Raw genomic sequence first — 25,660 nt, 5'->3', positions numbered from 1 at the left:
TAAACAGTAAATTTTACCAGAAGAAATCAGAAAAAATAATTAGGTAAGGGCATAAATAGATAACAAAAAGAAATGTACAAAACTGAAAGCTGTATATTCATAAAGATTATTAATAAACTCATACAAACCTCATGAAGAAAAAAATGAAATGACACCAATAATCAATATGAGGGGAAAAAAAGAAACAGAAATACAGATTTTTCACACATTAAAAAAAGGATTAGAGAATATTATGGAAATTTTTATGCTAAAAATTGGAAAATGAAATTAGAGTGACTAAATTAAAGTGACTAAATTAAAGTGACAGATTGCTATATCAGTGAAATAAAATAATTAATACCAGTCTTACACACTCACTTCCAAAACTTAGAAAGTGTAGTTTTCTACTATTTTTTGAAAGAAAACATAATTCTGATGCAAAATTTCTCAAGAAGAGTAAAGGAATCAAAATTATAATTATCTGAAAATGTACATATAACACATTTTATATAATTTATATTCATTATTTAAAAATTCTTAGCAAATGAGAAATAAAAGTGTGAGCAATTTAGAACACACCATAATATATGGTAAAATACTAACATTTTCTTACTGAGATATTACTGAGATCTAGAAGTAACAAAAATATTTATTATTACAATATTATCCTAACAGGCCAAGTTAAGTCAAATGATACAGGAAAAAAAGAAGTTATAAGAACAGGAAAAGAAGAAATATAATTATCATAATTCAAGTACAATAGGGAATTGCCAAAGGATATAGTCAGACTTTTGAAATTAATGAAGTTATCAAGATCAATGACTATAAACTCAAAATGCCAACTAAGCATTTCAGATTATAGAAATTAAGGTCCAGAAAAAGCACCCAAGTCTAAACAAACACTTCCCTAAATCAGAAAAAAGGGAGCTTCAGCCTTAGGCTCCATGTGTTTAAATATATGTCCATCAGCAATGTAACACTTGTTTGAAGCACATAAGCTACATACTGTCACTCTCTAATCAAATAGATGCCAATTAACACCTGGGCCCTACACATTTCCTGAATATTGAGGTATTCTATATTCTAAAGCTTACTATTCAGCAGCGACCTCTGAAGAAAATAACAGAGTCAGCACAGTAATTTTTCTGCTTCTGCTCCTTGAGGGTAAACAATCATCCTTAGCAACCGGATACCCCTGCCATAAAATCTATGCATGGGATGAGGGGAAATGGTGGGTGTGCCAAGGGTCTGTCACAGGAGAAGAAAGAGTAAGTGAACAAAAGGCTACTTGGCCCTGTCCTCAAACGTGTCCAAGGTGTCCAGTTTGAATTTCAAATATTATCTGCAAATGAGGTACATTCAGAATGACTGAGTCAAAAATACAAATGGGGTACCCAGACAGAACTGAAAGTAAGAGATTTATCCTACAACTTAAACTCATGTCCCTTTTTTGTCCACAGTGCAATGGCACACCATTAATTAACATTTTCTATAAGTTCTGTAATTATCTTTTAAATATCATGATTATAAATAGGATAGTATGGGCATGCATCTCTGTATGTCAAGATTATTATTTAGTTGCATATAGATGATAAATAATTTTGTAACATTCATTCAGCATTATTTCTTTTCCTCCTCTTGTCTCCATGTCCCCTTCACCCCTGTTCCTCCTTTATCTATTTTTTTTTTCCCACCAAGCATGGATGTTCATAGCTTTCTTAAAAAAAAAAAAAAAAAAAAAAAAAAAAGATTTATTTACTCATATAGAACTGGGGTACAGGCCAGAGATGCGGAGGGTGAGAGGACTCACCAGAGACAGAGAGGGGAGCAGAACAGGCAGATCGACAAAGTACACCGCTGAGGGGAGCAGCGGGCGGGTCAGGAGAGGTGTGCCTCGCATGTGGATCTCCTCCGGGGCAGGCGGGGATCGAACTCATGAGGAAGTGGCTTAAGCTTCTTAGTGCTGTGCTTTAACCCGCTGTGCCACCTGGGAGGGCCGGATGTTCATAGCTTTCAAGGTTAACCTTGGAAAGTCTTTTGGAACATGTGGCCAGATTGTTTAGAAGACTCGCCTCAGAGGTAGTGGGAGAGCCAGAATGCCTGCCTTGATATTATAAGTATAATCTGACTTTTAGCTTTTGGTAGGTGATGACTCCAGGAATATGGTAGAGAGTTCAAAGTCCATTACAATGGCCTAGACTTCTGCTCATGTAACTTGTTGACTGTTGTCAAGGGTGACAATTTGGCCTTATCCTAGAGGGCCAGGGACTAATTCTGAGCCTTCCTGTTGAATGGGTGTCTTCAGTTCCAGAGGCAGCAGTGGTGCTGGATTAACCAAAGAGCAAACTAAGCAGGTACTTAGGGCATAGTTAAGTTGGAGCACAACCCCACCACGCCAAGATAAATGGGGGATTTCACATTTGATGAACTAATTCAGCATTTAATTCTGCCATCCCAAGAGGGTGGGGGTGGGGGAATAAAACTTACTATGCTTTTAGCTTGCCATGAGTTTTCTGTCACATTCATTTTATTTATTTACCTTGAATTAAAGGAGGCATAGATCAGAGTTTTGATACTGATTTTGCTTACAAGTGCTCAAAGATTGGCCTTGATAACCATCTCCTAAATTGGCTAGGATCTTCTCCCCACCCATAAACCCCTAATCCAGTACAAGTTTCCTGTTAAACATATCTAATTTCTATGCAAACTTTGCTAAACTGTTGGATTTCAGCTCTGGTACTTAGACATTTGATTATCATTTTGCCTTTATTTTGTTCCCTTGAATAATATTTGTTTTAGTATGACACAGCATAATTTTGCATGTATAAAGCAACTCCTACAGATTTCTCTAACACAAAGAATATACCATCACTCCTGAGCTAGCACTCTGACTACTGCCTCAATATTCTTTAACAGGCATCCAAACACCTCTCTGGGGTGAAATGAGATTGCATCTTACAAGTTCACGATGTGGCTAGGGAATGTGGCATGAGGAGGTGTGGTGAAAAGGGGGCTGAGGAACAAGAAAAGAGAGTAGTGTTTAAACTTCCCATTTGCCATTTTTAATTATACTCTCCTATCAAAGCTGATATTCAGCACTTCAAAGTGTTCCTCCTATTTCTGTTTCAGCCTTTGCCAATTGTACTAGGAAATTAGCAGACAGGTTCCACAGTAGGTTTGTAGTTAAGTGATAGAGAGGAAGAGACCCTAAAGTTATTAAAAGATAAAGAGAAGAAAGGTTCTAGGATTCGTTTTCTACAGGAAAATAATAGAAGAGCCATCTACTGAAATCCCAGGAGTGATGTTCAGATGTTTAACTAGTCTTTTGACTTCTCTTGACTTACCTCCACCAGCTTGTTGGCGTGTTCACGGAAAACCTGGGCATATTCCTTCACTTCCTTTTCATTCCCACTCTTCGCAGCCTCAATGAGAACTAGCAAAGGGACATTGGTTTCCAAGAAAGAATCAGATATGTGATCCATCACAGCTTTCCGAAGCTACAGATAAAAAAAGAAACAAGTACAAAATTAAGGAATAAAAAAGAATGGTCCATTTAGCAGTATTATTCACTTGGCAATGTGAATGAAATAACTTCCCAGGAATAAAGAGTCTAAGCTAAACCAGCTCTCATTATCCATACAAATAATGTTTCAACTCTTTTTAATTTTCCTGGTATTTATCACATCACAGAAAAACAAAGAGACATGACTGATAGATGGTTCTGAATTTATAATATAATGTTAACTTGAAAGTTGCATATTTGACTTAGAGCTCAATACTTTATAGACATTTCCCAATCAATGACCCTCTCTTATCCTTCATGGACTCAAATGTTTCCCTGCAGGTTTAAATTATGATACATTTCAAGGACTGAGGCAATTTAGAAATACAAGAAATCTAGGTGTCAACCAGGAAGTAGAAAGATATTTACCTGAAAAGTAGGACTTGTAGCCATCCCTAAAACCCTATTCATTTTTCAATTTCCTGTCCTTACTAGGTTTACTCTTTGCATCTGATAAAGTTAGAAACATAAAATATCGAACGATCTCAAAAATGTTTCTGTTCAGGGGTTATGATGATAGAGTTGCTATACTCCAGCAAGAAGTGCTTATAATTATTCTTCAAGGTAAGTAAAATAAACAGACCCAAATTTCTGAAAATGCATAATTGTTAAAGAGAGGTTTCATGAAGATAAAATGAAACTGTACCTCAACAATCAACACAGTGCTGTTTGTTCATACTTGAATATATATGGGAGAAAATACCAAAATAAAAATAAACACCAAAAATGGTAAACAATGTGTGTGCATTCCAAATACACCTACTCAATAGTTTTCAAGCAAATTTTTTGATACAAATCCATTTTGTATCAAAATGGGTCAGAAAAACATACTGGTCAGAAAAACATTGAACAAACTCATACTTTATTACCAGTAGGAATTCATGCATATGCATGTGTATGTATAAATTAGTGCATGTGTATGTATAAATTAGTTTGGTTGAATTCTGATCTGGGTTGCATTTCACTATGTGAAACATAGTAAAATCTATACAAAGTTAACATTAATTAATTACTACGTTGACAATGTACATGAAATTACCATCTCAAAATAATATAGGTTTTTGGTGAGCACATATATTCCAGGTATATAGAATGTGCAAGGTTTCACCTAAGATCCATGCACATTAAATAATGTATCCCCATACAAACACACAGGGAGGAAGATGAATTTATACCCATTTATAAATGAGAAACTACTATTCTGATATTAAGTAATTTGCCTGCAACAAAAGGTAGCAAGTGGCAGAGCCCATAAAAAGATCTGAAGGTGAACACTTGAATCTGACCTGCCATGTCCTTCGTGTAGGACAGGGTCCCAAAGAGAAGGGAACTATCAGGAGCATAATCAAAATTGAACTTGGCAGGGGCAACAGAGATAAAAGAAACAGCCCAGATGAAACAGAGAAGATGAACAGAGTCAGGCTGCTCACCAATCAAACCAGTATCTTTTTATAAGATGACAAAAAATAGCAAATGTGAGAGCTCTGTGCTTCTGTATCAAGTCTCTTTCTAAACCTTCAGAAAGATTAAGTTCACACAAAAATGAGCAACTTAAAATTATTGAGGTCAAAACTCATATAAAGTTCTTCTAAGAATAATGAGAATAAGAAATACAATATCAATCCTACATACATTGAAAGCATGCCAGATAGATGTAAAACAGATTCTAACTTTAACCTAGAATTCTAATAAATTGTTCTACACTAAGAAAGGTATATAAGATATAAAAGAGCAACATTAATTGGAAAAATAAATTATAGCATGAGGTCATGAAGCTCAAGAGATAATTAACCATAAAAGAAAAATCATTTGAAAAAAGAAGACTAAACAAGAATGAATTAACGCAACAACTAATGCCTTAAGAGAAATGAAGAGAGTAGGTTTTTTTTAAATCCAAAGGAAATCTTTTTTAAAAGAGATAAAAAAAGGATCTGAGGGAAGATGACAAATCTTAAAGATAGCCAAAAAAAATGTAATATATGGCTACCAGAGGTAGATAAAGAAGAAGAAAATCAAGGCAAGTAAACAGAATGGATACTTAAAATTACAATCCAAGAAAAGTTTCATTTCTCTCTCTCTATCATCTCTTATATTCTGAAAGGGCATATCATGTACCTGGGAATCCTCACTCATAAATCAAGATTCATAAACTGGATTCTAAAGAAAAAATGGGAGGAATCCTTATGCATCAGCCAAAAAGCAAATGGCTAATAAAGGAAAATTGGATGATTATCAGACTTCAATATATAAATCTTTATGCTAGAAGAAAATGAAGTAATGTACCATGCAAGAATTTAGAAAATATTGCTAGCTCCCCACCCCAACCCCATTCCCGCAAAAAAAAAAGAAACAACTCTTACAACCATAGTACAAAAAAAAAAAAAAAAAAAAGCAAAAGAACTGGCAGTGATATTAGATATACAAATATAGAGATCAGAGGAATATAATGATTAAAAGGGAGTGAATATAAAAGAAAAATGGTTGTATACTCTGGGAATTAAAACAATTCAATATTATAAAAATGAGAAGTAACAGATTAGCATACCCATAAAGATTTTACTTGTTTATACAATTTTTAATTCTAGTGACAGTTATGAATATTGTTATTTTAACAGTGTTTAAAGGTAAAATGGAGCAAATGTTGTTATTTTAACAGTGTTTAAATGTAAAATTGAACAAATAGTAAGTTATAGGAGTGAATTTCTCATTGCTGGTGTCCTTTCTAACCAGGAATGTTGTTGTGGAAGAAAGAAGATGTAATATAGAAGAGCTTGTGATTTTAATGGTAAAAGCAACTATAATCCTAGTGCTGAAGTAGAAATATCAACATGAATACATGTGACTTTAAGTTGATCACACACACACACAATTTCCCATTTCTGTCGAATGAACAATAGCAATGAACACCTTGAATTACAATTTTCCACTAAAACAGACCAGTGCTTCTTGGAAAAAATGACTAATTTAGATTCTCTGAGACCAGAAAGGTACAAATAAGCTTGAAATGTCTTGTCACACCAGATAGCAAAATGCTATCAAAGACCACAAATGTCAGATGGAAAAAACACAGGAGGTTTCCATCGGCCAGATATTAGACAATTTTAGCTTCATGGGGATAAAAGTTTTAGTCTCTCAAATACGTTTTAATTTACGAGTTTATAATAACTAATGGGAAAACTTAATTGGTCACCTTCAGAGGATGACCTATCTCTGGCCCAGTATTGTCATATGATTAAGAATGCAATTCTATTGTGTGGGAATCTTTGCATACTTTGAGGTTTATTAATGACAGTATTTGTTCTCCCCTCATTTAACTAGAACATGCTGAAGCAGGCCTTTTTTACTTCCCCCTGCTAGTTCTACCATTTTTTAGCCTGTTTTCTGCCTTAGGTCTTCCTATTTAATGGCTGGACCACAGGTTAGCAAAACTGTCATATCTTGAGCTCATCAGAATGCAAACCCAAGACCCTGTCCCAAACCTTCACTTTAGTCAGAATCTGTGTTTTAACCATGCTTTGGTCATTTTCTGCACCCTAAAGCTTTAGGAGAACTGCTCTTATAAAAGCCATTATTTCTATCAAATTTCTAGTTACAAGTCTTAAAAATTAATATTAAGCAGAAAAGCTTTCTTGTTAATCCAAGGACAGAGCTCAGAAATGTTGAGAGCCTATATCTTCTGCTTGCTTTAAGCCTATAGCCTTTTCTTTGCTTTAAGATTTACTTATTTTTGTTCATGACAACTGTGGTGTAGGTGAGAGTTACAAGGAATGGAGGATTCACGAGAGACAGAGTGGGGAAAAGAACAGACAGATCTACTGCAATACACGGCTGAGGAAGCTCCGCGAGACAGGAGAGGGCTGCTGCGACGCGTGGGTCAGCAAACTGGCCAGCTGGAACTCAAGCATTCTTGGTGGTAGTACTGAGACTTAACTCTTAGGTCACCAGGGAGGTCCCTTATTAGCTTTTAATTCAAAATGTTAGGAATATGCACCTGATTTTTTTTTTTTTTTAATCTGGATGAAGGCAAAACCAACATCCAGTTGCCAGGGTGAAGGAGGAAGATTTGGGGAGAAAAGTGCTTTGTGAAAGCAAGTACTCTCTCTGATCATTTTACCTACTCATACCAAAATTCACATAAAGCGAAATCCCCCAAACACAGGAGTCCTTTTTGCTGATTCAAAACAAAAAGTAGTCAATAAAGAATAAATCTGGCAGAACAATAATTTGTGTACACAAACATTGGTGGAAAGTGAGAAACATAGACTCACTGACAGGAAGTAGCTAAAAGGTCAAAGGATGTTTATAAGCCGAGAACCAAACTATGGACTAGGGCAGAAATGGCAAGAATGCTACCTTTCTTTCCTACGATCATACCAGACATAATAAATCAATCACAGAATTATGTTATGCTGAGCTCAAATACTATTTTATAATCCTCCTCAGCATGATGTTCCAGGTAGGCACTACTAATCAATCCTACTTCTAGGCGGTGAAAGCTTTCTTTCTTAGCTTTGCTGCAATTTAAGTCTTTTTGCATGCCAATCTCTAGGCAGAATTGGCTGTGTATCTGAGCAACCCAGTTATATCTTGACTTTCAGAAATCAAATTTAACTCTCAAACCGAGGGTGGGCTGATGATATTTAACAAAAGTCTGACTGTTTAGCATCTGTCTTGTCATTTAGACAGATGTTTAGAAAAATCCTGTTAAGAATAACTGTATTAACATACCAAGGTTAAATTTGAGGTAGAGGGACATTTTAAATGGGCTAAAAAATTGAAGCCTTAAATCTTTCATTTATACAGCTGTTCCAGGTTCTTCATGATTACTGACATATTGTACCATATTTCCTTAAACTTTAGGGCATAATTGTTACTAAAAATTAAAAATCAAAGCAACGATGTCTCTGGTCCAGGAGCCATCCAACTTAGAACTGAGCCTCATTAAAATCAGGCAAATTTTAGCCAGTCTGAAGGTCAATTAAGGTAATAAGTCAGCACAGTAATCCACCCAAAGCCACTTTAATAAGCTAAGGCACCATCAATGCATATAGTCTACTGGTAATTAATTGTTTGAGCTGGGGGTGGTGGTAGATAGCATGAGCTGAGACGCCAAGGACATCTATGAAACTTGCAGATGAACACTCAGAGAATAATCACTGTTTTTGCTTTATTTTGTCTGCATTATAAAAGAAACAGAAAATTCTTTGTTCACTCTATTAATTATCCTGATGACACTATTATCTATGAAGCAAATTCATTTTAATTGGGATTCTAGTTCTTTCCTTATAGAACCAAGTGCTTCTGGAAAAAAAAAAAAGTACATCAGACTTCGTGATTTTCTCCATGCCCACTGCCCCCAACACTCCCCCAGATTTAGTCTCTACCAATTAAAAACTCAATTGCCTTCATTAACAACACCCAAGTGTATGACCCAAATGACAAAAACATGATGCTTTAATTTAGCCAGATAAACAATTCTTGTCTTCTATATATTTCCCCTAAGACTGCTGATACAGTAAGGACAAATGTCAGGATCTTGTCTGGCAGATAAAGTAAGAAGTACTAGCACAAACATAGTAGATTGTTCTATTTGTGACTCTATTCTCACCTCACCCTATCAATTGCCATACAACTCTATATTCTCTACCCTCTTTGGCTCTGTCTTGGCCATGTGGCACACATAGCACCAATGGATGGGAACTACCATATATTCAGAGGCATGAGTGTCCCATTCATCATTGAGCAGGTCTGATCTTATTCTCTCCCATACCTACAAAAAAAAAAAAAAAAAAAAAAAAAAGGAATACCCAGCTTAGATCACCTGTTCCAGGGAGAGAGGGATACACAATTTGAACAGAACTGAGTCACTCGAGAGAGGAACAGACAATTTGAACAGAACTGAATCACTCCAGTCTTCCTTTCCAGGCATCCTAGGTCAGTTAAGAGTCACTAATCCCAGAAACACTAGAGGGTTGACCTAGGTGATCACCCCAGACTACTGAGCAACAAATGCTATCACTGTATGCCAATGAGATGCCGCATTGCAGTACTGAGATAATATACCACCGATTAAATAACATACCATACCATGTAACTAAAATAATTAAATGTATTTTAGTTACTAAATCATCTTTAAGGAGAGACATCTTGAAAATAATTTTCTGATCAATAATATTCACAAGTTTAGTGTCATTCCAAATCAATTATTTGGCCAAAAGCATCATATTACCAGTCATTCACCCCATATACTCCATTAACTCCATTATTCAATAATGGGCCATGCTTAAAAAAAAATACAGATGCAATTTTGCTTTTTTTTTTTTTTTTGGTTTAATACATTCTTTAGTTAACAAGTTCAATCAGTGGGGGAGGTAGTTTGGGTAAACTGAGCAAAAGAATGCAGCTATATGGTGGAAGATAGAATTAGACTTTCAGTGCTGAATTTATTATAGTAGATACAGATGTACACCTGAAACTTATATATTATTAAAGGCAATGTTACTTCAATTTTTAAAACAATTTTAAAAATTCTCATCACAAGGGAAAAAATAACTGTGTGAGGTGATGGATGTTAACAAATCAGTGTGGTGATTATTTTCTAATATAAAAAGTGTCAACCCTAAAGCTAACACAATATTGTATGTCAATTATATTGCAATAAAACTGGGGGAAAGAGAAAAGGTTTCATGGAAGAACAAGTCATGGGGACGAAGGCAGGGAAAGAGAGTTGGGCTCAAGCTGAAGAATAGGAGCAAGTGCTTTAGTTGGCAGTTTGCAGCCCCAGCACACACAGAATTGTGCCAAAGTCCTCTTCTCCATCCACAGTGGATAAAAGCAACTGCTTTCATGGGAAAAGGCAGTGAAGTGTTGTGTAAGGATACAAGGAAGCCCTGGAATTTTCATGAATCTCCAGATAGCGTCAATCCAGCAGGTCCAGAAGCTTCCTGTGGGGCTGCTAATAATGTTAGCAGAACGTAGAGTCCACAGTTGCTGGGTGCAGTTCAAGGATGCAGAGGGGAGTTTGGAAGGGTTAAAGGTACATGCAGACAGCAGAAGCAGACTGCAGCAGTGGGCCATGAAGGGGTATGGGGCATGGAGGCCAGTGGGAAAGGATGGGGGAGCATTAATATCTCATATTAACAAACTTCATTTAATGCTTATCTTGTACCAGCACGGTTCAAAACACATACAATAACTGATTCCTGTCCTTCCCAAGAACTGGCTAATATATTCTCCATTGTACAGATGAAGAAATTGAAGCAATAAAAGTAAACCACTTGCCCACATTCCCGTGGCTAGTAAGTAGCATTGGTAGGATTTGAACCCAGGTTAACTCTTTTAGAGAGTATGCTCTAAACTCTAAGACACACAATCTCTCATACGTTTATATTGTGTCTTTTTTGCATGTATTATTGACCAAAAACAATGGTATGTATGAGAGTAACATAAATTTCTAGGAATACACATGATCTAGCTTCCTGGATGATGTGTAAAGAACAAAGAATTCTGAAAGCTTCCCCTAAGATAACAGCAAAAAGAAGAAAACCCTAGGAGAGATGACAAAAGAACAGACACCATGGCAGATGATGGACACCATAAAAAGGTGTCATGCCATTCACAGCAACACAGATGGAGCTGGAAGGGATGGTGCTCAGTGAAATAAGCCAGAGAGAAAAAGAAAAATACTGGATGTTTTCTTTTATAGGAGGAATGTAAGTGACCCAAATAAGGGATGAGGGGGGTGGGTTTGGGGGCAGGCGGGCATAATTACAACAAAGTAAAAACTAAAATCAATAGGCAACTATAAACAGAGACACTCTTGTGGGAGGAGGAAATTAGATCAAAACAGGGGTGGGATGTGCACAAGGGACTATGGTGATGGTGCACAGGTGACCTGGTATGGGTATTTTCTTGGTGACCATGCATGAGATGATAAAGCATACATTGTATGAAAATGAAGAATGATGCAACTATACACACACACACACACACACACACACACACACATATATATATATATATATATATAATAAAAATATAAATAATAAATAAAGTAATCAGAGCTACCACGTGATGCTTAGTTTTAGATGAATCCCCACCTCACTCCCCACCTTTACCGAAAGGAGCCTGTTGGAGACTCACTATGAGTCTGTGGCTTCCTAGGGCTTTAACAGACTAATAGAAATGGAAGACTCAAGTTTCACGAAACATGCACTGCAGATGTGTGTTGATAAGAGAATAATTACACTTATGTTACCATCTTATAACTTATGTTATAGGTGCTTTGAAATGACACACTGTGACAAAGCAGGCAAAGGTTTAAACCAAGGGGAATGGGATTCCTTCCACAGATGCCTGGGATCTGCTTTTCATGCTTGAAGATGGTAATTAGAGATGTGTGAAAACCTCTGAGCCAGATGGTGGCAGAGGTGAGTGGGGAATCTGCCTTATGCACAGAGATTTGAAAGCTGTAGATGAAGGTTAGAACTGTGCCAATGTAGCATTCTAGCATTTGTTCTCACTATTAAGCGTGTTAGTATTAAGCCATATTCATCTTAAATATACCTCTGTACCTATTACACATTCCTTGAGCACAGGTAAGTCCAAAATTAGGAAGCAGAGTCCTCTGCAGCCAGAACCAGGGACACTTGGAATTTGGTGGCATCCAGCAAGTAAGGGACACATAAATACTGCCTTCATTAGCTCATGGATCCTCTGATGAATAGGGGCACATTTTTTGACCCCTCCAGTAAACAGACGATGTAATTCCTCTGTAAATTGACTATTAGAATGGTTTAAATGTCCTTGCCTACAAGCTCAAAGGCATAGTTAACACTTTTTACATAAGCTAGAAGACCAAAATTTAGCTATCAATCAACCAGGGCAGAAAGGAATGACTTGACAAAATCATTCGTTAAGTCTGACAGGAGTCAAGAACACAAGGCTTTCTTCCAACTGTTTAAATACATGTGTGACAAGGGAATATTAATTGTGTAAGACAAGACATTTAAAGGTATTAGCTCAGCACTGCCAGTCTATTTTACCCAATTAAGGTTATTCATCAATGTAAATAACTGCATTTTCTTCTGTAAACCTAGAGGAATGCAGTTGATGGATCATCTGAAATTCTAACAATCTACTTCCTTATTTCATGGGAGGGCAGAGTGATGAAAGGTTAGACACAGTTTAACTTTCAAACCAGAGGACAAAAATAAACGGTCTCAATAAATGACCAAAACTCATCTGCCTATGGGTGGAGCATGAAGAGTGTATGATATATATTGAGCTGGCTTCAAATAGATGCTGCAAAAGTGTTTTGCACAAAGTCTAAAAACCTGCATTCATTTGATGAATATGAAACAGTTCCCTGAAAAAGACAGTACAAGAAAAAATGGCTCTCCTCAACCAACAAGAGTTATAGAAGCTTAAACTTGGATGAAACCTGCATGTTCAATTTCAAAATACCCAATGAAATAACACCTTTGTGAAACTTTTCAATAGGTAGATATTCAATCATTTTTAGAAATTTCAGTTATATTCATATATAATTGATAAATAATTATAAGATATTTAAAGTATGCATTGGGTGATTTGATATATGTCTTCTCACACATCTATTATTAAGAGTATTTAGATATTATGCAAAAAAAAAAGACAAAGAAATACACAGAAATACAATAGAAAATATAGCAATACAATTACTTCAAAGGAGCCAGGATCTGTATCATAACAGCCCCTCCTTTTCCACAGTTTTGCTTTCCGTGGCCACAGTGATCAATGATAATCCAAAAATATTACAAAAAATAAAATATTTTGAAAGAAAAAGGGAAATCACATTGACATAATTTTTATTAGTGTATGATACCTTTCTATTTATCATTAGTTATTGTTAATCACTGTGTAATTTATAAATGAAGCTTTATTTTAGGTGTGCATATATTTGTAATACATAAGCACAAACACACACACACATATACATATATACAGGCACCTATATGTGTGTATGCATGTATGTATGTATGCATGTATGTCCATGTTTCATTATTAGTCTCAGTTTCAGACATCTACTGGGGTTCTCAAATGTATACTGCAAATAAAAGAGGACTACAGAGAGGAAAAAATATGCTTTATCTCTTACTTTATTCCACTGTCTCAATACAATCTCACTAATTGGTACTTACTCATGTACTTTGTCAACTGGTATTTGGGAAGTGCACTTAGTGTGCCAAGCACTATGTTTGCCCAGGGATACAGAAAAAAACAAGACACATCATCCATTCTTTTCCTGAAAACTTCTCTAATGGCTCCCCATTCCTAATTATTAATAAACAAGAGTGATCAACTTTGCCATATGCATTCCTGGCTTGCCTTCTAATGATACTGCCTGTTAGAGACACACATGAATTCTTCCAGTTAAATGTGTCAAATTTGTTGTGTCCTTCCTTCACATCATATTACTTAAAATGTTTTCCTCACCTGAAGGTACTGTCAAAATTTTCCACCTCTCCGTTAGAAGAGGCATATTTGCTGACCAGGTGACTACGCATGTTACTGTGTAGCATGGGTGAAGGTTGAAAACACATTTCTCATGCCAGTACCTTGCTCAGATACCTCATCCTCATCCCACACTGAAAAAACAGACCAATTCTTCTGTATATTTGGAATATATACTCAAATTTGGAAGGTTTCTGGCTGCTTATTATCTTTAATAATAATCCTGTGCATGTTCATTTTTATAGCTTGCAGAACATTTTCCTAGACATTATTTCATTTGACCTTACAATGTCATGGTGGGGTGAGAGGTTTTGTCTGCAGGGGAAGCATCATTTTCTTTTTCATATAGATGGAGAAAGGGAGGGTCCAATGGTTGTAGACAGCAAATGCTAGACTCACAAGCCTTCCAGTTCCAATAGTAGTGCTTTTCACTTAAGGTTATATGTTTATACTTTGTTCAAGTTCACAAATCCCAAATGTACAAAAGTCACTTTTTTTTCCTTTACTCCCACACCTCATCAACCATTTACCCCACTATTATGTCTCTTCAGAATTTCGAGCCAAAAAGGGAATTTAAGACTAGGTACCTGGCAATTTCATTTTGAGTATCTAATTATACCATTGATTCATTGGCACTGAATGTGTATAAGTTGCTTGAATCCAGGGTGAGAGAGTCAAGTGTTATATGAGATGAGTTTATGAAATTCTGTTCAAAGAGAAATAATCACTGAATGGGTGGATTTGATTGGCAGACTAAACAGAAGCCTATAAAAAGTGTGTGGTTAAACATTTTGAAGCAAGATGCAGAGAGTAACTCAAAACCATCTTTCTTCCTGGTGGGGTAAATTGTACACACCTCCCAGAATGTGTAGGAGTTGTGCTAGGTGAGTTATCTGGCCCCATGTTTTCCTGTGCCTTTCCGTGCCACATACACAGCATAAGTTCTTGTGGGTCTCAAACTATTCCAAATAGTAAACACAGAGTCATTGGGAAAACTTCAGTGAAAACGCACCAGCTCCCACTCAAGGTATGAGATTAGTGACAGTTCAGCTCCCTTGAATGGAGTGGAATCTTGGGGAAATATGATGTTGTTAGGTAAAGGAAGAAGGATGATGGGCACTTATTATAAATGAACCATGTTTCTAACCATGTGTGGTTATTAAAGAGCCCATCACATCTTCAAAACAGAAACCTTTCGCTATGCTTCTCTCCTCTGTTCCACTATGGATAACTATACACCTCTGAGCTAACATCTGTCTCCAGAATCTGCCATTGTATGCTATAGTTCTCCATTCCCTGTCTTTAACTATTGCACAGTGTTGCATTTCCAACAGCTGATGAAATTTTCCCTAGAGGGACTTCATTTCAGACAGAGGACTAGTGATTGCTCCACATTCCCCAGTTTGTGGAAATCCTATAAAATGACCAGTGCTGTGCCTATTTAAGGAAAAAGCAGGAAACAGAGTCAGATTAAGTTTCCTTAAATTTTCAGGATTTCATGGAATCTGGAATCTTATGCTTTCCTTGTTTTATCACACATAGACTTACTTCCACAGCAAGGGACAGCCTGGTAATATATATGCCAGTCTCGTAGTATATATGTTAATCTTTGCGATCAGCTGGGCACTCAACTCTGCCATTTAGCACAACAGCTAACATACAACTTTTAAAATATATAATCATGCAAAGGAATATTATCTTATTTCCTCAAGATTTCCTTTCTGCTCAAATGAACTAAAGTGTCACTCATCCGATACCTGGAGTGAGAACTGGTAAATTTTGCCTGGGGTCTCCCCGGGAGCTCTTGTATTTGGGTCACAGTAGTTGCAGGCACCAGTTGTAGATCGTTTCATTGGTGGATTTTAGTGTTATGGCCTTTACACTCCATCCATGCCACTCTGTTGCATCACTATTGTAATTATCTGGCTCCATAATCCCACTGTTCACCACTAACTGGGCATCTTCTGTACCCAGCAGCTACTTGCTTAAGAAGAGAATCAAGGAGGTTGGAGACAGCCTCTAAAAGATCCAAAGTGGCCAGGCTGGTATTTTTGGACAAAGTGGTCTTTAGTTCTCTTTTTACTTTATTCTCTGCTAGATAACCTAGAATATATCAATGACCTTTATGCAATTTCTTTTCTAGAAAATGCTTTAAGGAAAGTCACGAAGAGGTTAGATTTAAGCGCAGGAGTTGTCTTTTCCTTAAAACTCTGTGGATTAGGTGGGTAATGGTTGGGGTTGCTTAACCTATTTGACTGAAGATTTCACATACTGGTCACCAGATCCTTGTATTTTCTCCTAATTTGGCAAAAATATTGAGGATACTTTCACAGAATGGTCTAACACACATAGAATATACCCAATGAGTGCAAGATAGACTGATTGCTATGGTAACATACAGACACAATAACTAGTTAAACAGTCGTAAGTGATTCCCTTTCAATTACTCTGCCATCTATGGCTACAGACTCAAGTTCACATTGATCTAAGATCACAGCAATGGCTGTAGGAAGCCTGCACAGCAGGCAGGTTCATTAGTGCTGGGCTTCTGCCTGTCCCTGCAACCCTGCACCTCCCCTCTCCCAGGCTCAACTGCTCGGACCTCCCAGCTTGCTTCTGACCAAAGGTGGTTTTCTAATTTTCTGATATTCCCTTTATTAAGTTGTAACTTAGACTGAAGCTACTTAAGGCAGCCTGATCCTTGCTGAGATTGAAGAAATCAAATAAAAATATGTAACTTCTGCCCTTAACAATGAACAGAATTAATGCATTTCTGAAAAACAAAAACATATATGGGAAGATAAAGAATAAGGCTAAGACTGGTTAATCACACAAGATTCTGCAAACAATTATGCCTGGAACAGATGGATAATTCCCTCTAATATCCAAAATGCTTGAGACTAACAGCCCCTCTTTAATTCTGGAATTGCTGGGACACCATCACCTAGAACACCATCAACTCTTTCTCACTGAATATATCAGACAGGTCTGATAAGTCTTCTGATCTGCGTTTAATCACTTGCCCCACCTCCAAAATAAAATAAAAGTCCTATATGTTTTCCCTACATGATTAATGATTAATTATAAAATGTTTCTCAAAATTGTATTCATTGTTCAGTGTCTAGTGTGTGGTTGGACAGATGTGAATGATTTAAGGAAGAAAGCAATGGGGATCATTTAAATAGGATCTCTGTTATTTTGATTACTATTGAGACTCTCAAGATCCATTCTTGATTGATATTCATCTTATGCTTTTCTTATTAAGGGGATTTTAATAAAAGCTATAAACATAGACCAAAGGTATATTAGCTTTAACAATTATAGTCATTAAAAGAACAGGCATCAGGTTCAATCTATGATCTCTAACTTATGAGCATCATATCAGTAAGAAATTTATCTTACTGTCAAAACTTCAATACTCTATTTCTTATAAAGATAGATAGATAGATAGATAGATAGATAGATAGATAGATAGATAGACAGATAGATAGATAGATAGTAATACTGCTCTGCATAACGCTTGTAGGGACAGTAGATGAAGTGTAATTGAAAAATGGATACCAAACAATGTCAAACAGTTTCAGTGATAGCTTTGCTTTTCTGACCTTCACACACAACCCAGTGGTGACAATGGGAACAATAAAGCAGGGATCAGATGATCAAGAGAATTGATTATTTCAGTGACAACACCCAGAGCACAGTGCTCCAGCCTCAGCATGCTCAACATCCAGGGCTATGGAAAGGCAAGCCAAAGACTGATTGTAAAACCATGTATATTTGTAATAGTTATAAAAATATTGTATGTGTATAATATTTGTAAAAAGAATCATAGAACTTGATTGAACTTGCTCAGGTTGAGGATAGATGAGTTCTTTACTGGAGTTGAATTGAGTTCTTAAATTTTTATCTGGACCTTAAACTTAGGCAAAGTAAAAAAAGGAACATCTGTTTTACAGCACAAAACCAAAGTCAGTGGTTGATAATTTTAAAAACACTGGTCTTAACTTTTAACCACAGTACTAGAATTGCCTAGAAAGGTCACCAACTGCTGTGTGAAGGATGAGCTCCCATTTCTAAAGCGAAACAGATGGGGGTGGGGGTTGGGGTTGGGGGGGTGCCTGAAAGATGTGAAAAAAATAATCTTACTCTAGGAATCCACTCAAGACCCACTGTTAAAGAGGTCCCTCCAGCTTCTAAGACTATGAACCCATGAGTTCTGAATCCATCTCTTTTTTCCTAAGGTAGTTCAGCAATAAACCCAAAAGATGTTGTAAGATGTTTTTGCTTTTATTTCTTATCTTTTTCCCCCAATTCCTACTCTCTCACCCTGATTTTTTTTTGGGGGGGTAACTGACAATCCTTATAGACATAAAACCATATCATCATTCTGCTTTCAAATAAGCATTTAAAGAGATTGCTAAAGATGGGTGTGAGTTTTCAACCTCTCACTGGGAGCATTCTTTGTTGAGACAATTGAATCTTAGCATTTTTTTTTTCTGCATATGAAGGAAATCTTCCATGCTCCAGCCTGACAAAAACACCTGTTCTGGGTACAGTTTTCTGAAATGTGGCACCATATGTGCATCAGTAAACATTATGTGTAGAGTAAATTAAACTGAGTCTTATAATTAGGCAGTAAGGAAATTACTGTAGACCTGAAAGAGTAAATCAGCAGTATTAAAATGCTCTCCATTTTCTCTGAAGCACTTCAGAGTGCCATAAAAAGCCTGTGTCACTGTGATAAACATCAAGAAGAAATGCGTTTGGAGCAAGACACCCTAAAAGACACCACAATTCAAATAGGTCTTCAAATTTCGAGTCCAAGGTGTCATCCCATAAAATTTAAAAGTCAGCCCTTTTGTCACTAATGTAAGAGAAAAAAGGAAGCCACCTGGCACTAAGACTTTGAGGGGAACTTTCTCATAAGGCAGGTGAAGTAAAGACTTTAATAGATAGATTTCCTGGAACAGACCCAAGACTAAGGGCAGATTTGCCATTCAAAAGCAGAATAACAACACTGTAAATAAAGACAAGGTTGGTAGACCTGACTTTTTTCTTCAGCTGGCTCAGAACTATCCTATCTTTACTTCCCATGATGATATTTGGCTCATTATGAACTTTGGCATTCATTTTTATTTCCCATAATATCACATATGATATTTCTCTTAATCCTTAATTTTGGTGCCCCCTAAAATCTTGCACAATGCATCAAATCTTGCTCTGGTTCTGCCTCAGGCAGCTCAGATCTGGCTCAGCCCTGTTCACTGGTACAGCGAGCAATGAGATCTTCCATTTGTAAGCTTGGAGAGGAGCCTCACATGTGGATTCTCTTCCCTTCAAACAAGAGCTGTATCTATGATATGGTGAAGTCTACTAGAGGCCAAGATGATTAGAAAGAAGTTGGAGGGCTTCATGAATTTTCATATACATACCCCAAGGAACTTCCTTGAGGTTTAAAAGTTCCCACTATCAGAAACACTGCCAGAGGAAATCAAACCTGGTAGGATATCATTAATTCTTCGGACAGATCGTTACCATGGTACAGTTTTGGGTGTTAACATATGTACATGAAAGCATCTTTTCCCAAGCTGGAGAAATGCAACTGGCATTGTAGGTTCTTGAACTGACCCTTCTAAAGCTAGCTGAGTATTAGAAACTCCCAGGTTGAGGCTGAAGTTCTTTATTATAACTAGCCATTATATCTTAGTAAACATGGAGCAGATAACAAATCTAGCTCTTAAGACAAAGCTCTTATAAATAGATCTATTAACAAATACAGCTCTTAGAAATGGAGAGAAGTTGATTAGGCTATTTCCTGGGTGGAGTGGCTATGAAAAGAGGATTTGTCCTTATTTTGATAATTTTTTAGAAGATTTGTTTATTCATGCATATAAGAACTGGGGTACAGGCCAGAGGTGGGGGAGTGGGGAGAGGATTCACCAGAGACAGAGTGGAGAGTAGAACAAGCAGATCTATTGAAATATAGTGCTGATAGGAGCAGCGACTGAGGCAAGATATATCTGCTGTGTCATGTGGAGTAGTTTCCTGGCCGGGGATTGAACTCATGCTTCAGTGGCTGTGGGTTTCTTTATGGCGCTGCATCTTAACCCTTGTGCCACCAGGGAAGCCCAATTTCTTTTGGTGATTTTGAAGCACAAGTTTACAGTATATTGGGGGAATAGGGTATTTCCTGAAGAAATAAAGAATAGGACAAGAGTGCAGTCACAATATATAAACAACTTAAATCTACTGCAAAAAGAGTCAGAATGAAAATATTTTAAAATGCACTAGGAGCCTATTGGATAAACCCTGGTTACAGAAATTGGATACATTTGATAATAAAGTGACATTTAAATTAAGCCTTGTAGGATAAATTATGATTTTCTTAGAAAAAAAAAAAAAAGGAAGTAGAGAAGGCACTCCAGACCTAAGCAATAGCAAATGCTAAGGTATGAAAGTGCAAACGTTCAGGCTTCATAGACTGCTGGTATGAGGACTGGGAGGCTGGAGTCCAGGGGACAGCTTATGAGGCTGTGATCATTGCTTCTGTACCAGGCAATGGGAGTTGAAAGGAAGGAATGGACTCAAAGCATTCAGGAGGGAAATCAGCTGGGCTGAATGACTGAAGGAATTTAAGAAATGGTGATGGGGAGAGGAACTGCCTTTGAGATAGCCTGGAAATTCATTCAGCCATGAAGGACAACAAAGATAAATCAAAGGCATAGAAAGTAAATAGATATTATAACTAACACCACCCTTTCTACCCAAGCAGAGAGCAATGCTGAATTTCCCCAGCCATCACCAGTGACAGACACAGGAGCCAAGAAGGCAGCAAGTGATGAGATCCTAGAGCAAACGGTCTTCCACCAGGGCGGGTGGTGACAGCACGATTGGCAGAGTCTGCAGGAAGATGACTCACTTTCTAAATTTCAGATTTATCCAGCCTTCTCAGGAAATGGGAAGATAAAGAAATATCAGCAGTCCTGATGGAAATTTCCCAGGGGAGAGCTGATGCCAGATGCTATTTCAGGTAATAAAAGGTAACCTCCACAGGAAGGGTCAAATGGAACAGACATATTTGGCCACAAGCTGGCTGCAATGATCCACTGAGTACATTCAGTCAGAATCAAGGCAACTAGCTGCTATCATCAGCTCTAGAAACGCCTCAATTCATACCATAGCAGTGAACTTTATACAGCACACTTTAAAATAATTTCCCTTTCTGTGGCAGTTTAGGATAAGACATCTCAGACTAAACATAGCTTCCAACAGTGAATACAAGCCAATCTTTCGCTTAGCCAAGGTGGGTGTTCTGAAATGAAAGTTCTGGTAAGCTTCAAGAGCAGTCTAGAAAACAAACAACTAATAACAATAAACAAACAAACAAAGCCTTTTGTTTAAAGTACCATCTTTGTAAAGCTTTCAAATTTTCCTGCTTGGGAATGTCATCTTGGCCAACAAGGTAAGAATTTTTTTTTTTTTAAATAATCCTTTTGTGAGTCTTCCAGTCACAAAAGGATTTAAATGGCTTTCTCACAGACTAGAACAGAAGAAAGTGTCAGCGAATGGATCAAATGCAGACATTATGTTGATTGACTTTTGGGACTCTGTCATTACTATTTCCTCCTTCCCCATCACACCCTTCCTGGACTTCTGGGCTGGGAGAAATTAGCAGAAGAGAACAAAGTGGCACTTGAGGCTTCTGCTTAACTAGGATTTTTTAAATCATACATAGGCTATAAATTTGCTTGATCACATGTTGATCAACTAATCTTGATCAAGTTTGTGGGCTCCTTCTGTGCTCTAGACACGCTACTGAGAAAGATGTCCTGTCTGGTATCCTCCGTAAGATTGTTTTAATGTGTGCAAAGTCAACATAAGTTGGCTCAGAAGAAGACACTAAACCTCTGTATGACTTGACCTGTTTCTTCATAAGAGAAGAGTTTGCTCACAGTGATATTTCAAGAACTGCTTCCATCTGATGATATATTGTAAATTGAATTTGAGAATAATGAGTGTTTTCAGGAGATAAATAGGTATCCAGTGATCTGACATTCAGGGTTATTGTATTGGGATTTTGCTGATGTATATAGGTGGCCTGAATATGAAACTGGTAAATACGAAACTGGCATGTGCAAAGGAGATACTTCACTAATTATGCCACTTGAGTAGGCATCATGCAAGAGTCGCTAAGGCTGGTCTTCACAGCACTCCCAAGCCCTCACCTGCTACTTTGCTCTGCTCCTTCTGGCCATTTTGATTCTCATCTTTTCGATTTTCAATGCCATTTCTATTTATCTCTCTGAGTTGCTTACATTCTTTACATATTTCAAATCCTAAACATGGGATGATAATTTTCTGGTCTCCACAATTCTATGGCAGTACCCTACGGTTCAGACTCCAGGGATTATTAGATCTGACATAGGTTTTCAGTATGAAGAAGAATGTGAACCTTAACAGTTGGAGTCAATCAACTATTTTATAATTTTTTAATGGAAGTCATGCAGAGAACCTGTGTCCTGGAGAAGAACAGGCTCAAGTCCAGAAATAAATGATTTTTAAATGTTTTCTTACAATGAATCTAAAAATAATTGGCTCCATCATGTGCAGATGTGGGATAAAGAATTGAATGCTTTAAAATTCCTTTTTCTGTAAATGTTTTAGAAAGTCTATAATTCACCCTTTGAGAAGTCAGCTACCTAAACATAATAGCACTTAAAAAAAGAAAGAGAGAGAATCCAATGAACCATAACAGCTAGAGACCTGAAAATCTGAAATATGATACTGAATCACAAACAAGAATCCTATTTTTTAACATTCAAATTGTAACAGCGCTGTTCAAAACCACAAAGCAACTGTACATATTTCTGTGACCCCCCTCTTTCTTCACCAGCTGCATCCCCAGAGTAGCTTAGCATAGAGTTGATCCCAGAACACAGGCTGGCTCCTGGGAGCAACTGAGCATAGCTGGGTCCTGAGCAAGGCCTCTGAGATGGCTGCTGCTCCACACACCCCCTCTGGCTGAAGGGGCATCGTTTGTTTCCATCCTCGTAAGAAAAATGAGCATGGTGATGATCTTCTCTGTCTCAAAACTAGTGTGAAGAATAAACACAGTCAATTCCTGGAGAAAAATCTAAGTTTTCTACAATGTGCCTGGCACACTGTAAGGGCTCACCACACATCTTCTTTGACTTCATTTACATACTATGAACAGAGATTTCACAAGCTCACCCTGCTGACGCTCCACCTTTAGCCAGAGTTCTTACATAATGAATTGGGTCCCAAAGGGGACAGCTGGAGAAAATCTAGAACTATAATTACTTCTTATTAGTTCTGGAAGATTTTTCTATAGTTCTATCTGGAGGTAGGGTCTTGCTAAACTGACCTCTAAACATACCACACAGGGACATGTTTGGCAGGCTCTTTTTGAATCCTTTGTTTTATAGTCCACTCTACTAAATATTTATTCCAATGTGAAAGCATTCAATACAGGATTTTTGTTGAAAATAATGTTGATTACAATAGCCAAAGTGACACTTGCATCAAATTGACACTTAGTGATTTTTATTGCTGGAATGATTATGATGGATATTAAGGGTGAAGGAACAAAAAATAGGTACTGATAGGTTTTGGGAATGAGAGAGTTGCTAAACTTAGCAATGGCTGGATATTTCAATGTTATGACAATTATTTATTAGGCTCTTACAAGAAAATATTTGGGTAATAATGTGTTTATCAACTTGGGAAAATAAAAGACCATAGTAACCCAGTAAACCAGCATCCCTGTAAGCTTAGGAAAAATTAAGAAACTCTACCTAGAATAGCTCACTGGTAACACATGGAAGGAGAAAATCTGAGAGAAACTGGTGGAGACTGACTGGTCCATTTGGACTGATGAAGAAACCATGTGGGCCACTAGGTACCCAGTGGAGAGTCAGCCGAAAGCATTCGTTTTCTAAAGGTCTGATTCCAGAATCATAGCAGTGACAATAGCTCAGATATGGGGCATACTGTGCTCACAGCTCTAAAATTAAAACATAATACTTAAAGCTGGCAGTTATATTTCCCTAAATCCATTTTTAATTCCAAACAAAATACTCCTAAGAGGATTCTTCGCTAGCACTGCCCACCCCTAAGAGTTTAATTGGCAAGATGGATCCATGCCAATTCATTTTGAAGAATATCCTTGGGTTCCTATGACCTTTTTCACAATTTATAGCTCTCCCATTCCTTGAAATATACTGCCTGAAGAAAGAGGTTCTAGTTACTTGCAAATTCAACTTGAACAAAATTGCTTTTTATTCAAGTTCTCTTGATTTTGAAGTGTCTGAAAATTTAAGTACACTTTCTTTCATTAAGAAAGCTCAAAATTAGGCCCTCCCTGGTGGCGCAGCGGGTTAAAGCACTGCACTGAGAAACTAAAGCCGCTTCCGCATGAGTTCGATTCCCGCCTGCCCCGGAGGTGACCACATGGCGTGGCAGACCTCTCCTGACCCGCCCGCTGCTCCCCTCAGCAGTGTACTTCATCGATCTGCCTGTTCTGCTTCCCGCTCTGTCTCTGGTGAATCCTCTCACCCTCCGAATCTCTGGCCTGTACCCCAGTTCTGTATGAATAAATAAATAAATCTTTAAAAAAAAAAAAAAGAAAGCTCAAAATTATTGTACAGAATGACTTTCCTTGTTTTTAATTTGGTGACCAAACTTTGCAAGACTCCAGGGTCACCTTTCAGAAGCCCAACTTTAGGACAACGAGGAATCAGGAGGCGATGGAAAGAATGGGAACTTAGGGAAGTTACCAGAATTTTTTTCTTTTTAAAATTAAATCCTTGACTTTTCCCCATTTTGTGATTTGATTTCGGTAAATATTGTTTAAAGTTGGAGTCTGTGTGTATAGGAAGTGGACAGGGGTAACAAGGTTTTCATTTAGAAACTCTTCTAACAAAGACTTATTTTTAATTAACAGAAGCTATTCTAGCCACATGGAAAAATTCATTTGAACCACTAACATTCCCTGAGCCACACTTCATAGCTTCTACAAAAGACTCAGGTGAAATCTTGTTAACCCAATTAACTAGCTACCCAGCAACTGTGTCAGTGCCATTGCATGTTCCTTCTGTACAAATGCTAAGTAGCTTTTGTTTAGCGAAGACTTTGTACCACTACAGGTGTACATGAAGATATAGACAAGAAAGAAGAAAAACTAAAATATCCCACCATATGGCAGGAACAGATGGAGCCCATCTTAATTCTGGAAAGACAGATTGGTGAAGAGAAAGATGTTTAAACCAAATTCAGGGATGTGGTATAAAGTTATGCCATAACTGTTGAATCTTAATATCATGGAACAATTACCTTATTGCCTTTATTCCTCTCAGGGTGGGCAAAAAAAGGCATGCAAAAATATATTTCTTATGCTGAAATGGTTTGGGGAATAAAATACTTTTTCCACTGCCATCATAAAGGCAGCTCTCTGGGAACTTGTCACCAAAGTATTTAAAATTCCACCTTCAAATTTCACCTGTCCTCAATTGAAAGGGTCTTTTCTGAGAGTGATAATACATGAGTAAAAATTACTTGATCCATCACTTCCTAATAAGGCAAAAATGTTGCTATGATAGGTTCATT

The 25,660-nt window shown here is 37.2% G+C and overlaps 1 protein-coding gene across 3 annotated transcripts in view; it reads right to left on the bottom strand.

The window, feature by feature from the left end:
- The window catches only part of CTNNA2 (catenin (cadherin-associated protein), alpha 2), a 1,016,972-nt gene that overhangs the window by 213,922 nt on the left and 777,390 nt on the right, over window positions 1–25,660 (bottom strand). For all 3 annotated transcript variants that reach the window (XM_012731478.1, XM_004691582.1, XM_012731477.1), the window contains exon 9: window positions 3,324–3,476. In XM_012731478.1, coding sequence (XP_012586932.1) covers window positions 3,324–3,476 — 153 coding nt within the window. The remainder of the gene's footprint in view (window positions 1–3,323; window positions 3,477–25,660) is intronic.

This window comes from Condylura cristata, unplaced genomic scaffold (genome assembly GCF_000260355.1).
Source record: "Condylura cristata isolate star-nosed mole 26May11 unplaced genomic scaffold, ConCri1.0 scaffold00031, whole genome shotgun sequence".
Taxonomy (NCBI): Eukaryota; Metazoa; Chordata; class Mammalia; order Eulipotyphla; family Talpidae; genus Condylura; species Condylura cristata.
The sequence above is the reverse complement of the archived record's forward strand: the minus strand, read 5'-3'. Positions and strand labels throughout refer to the sequence as shown.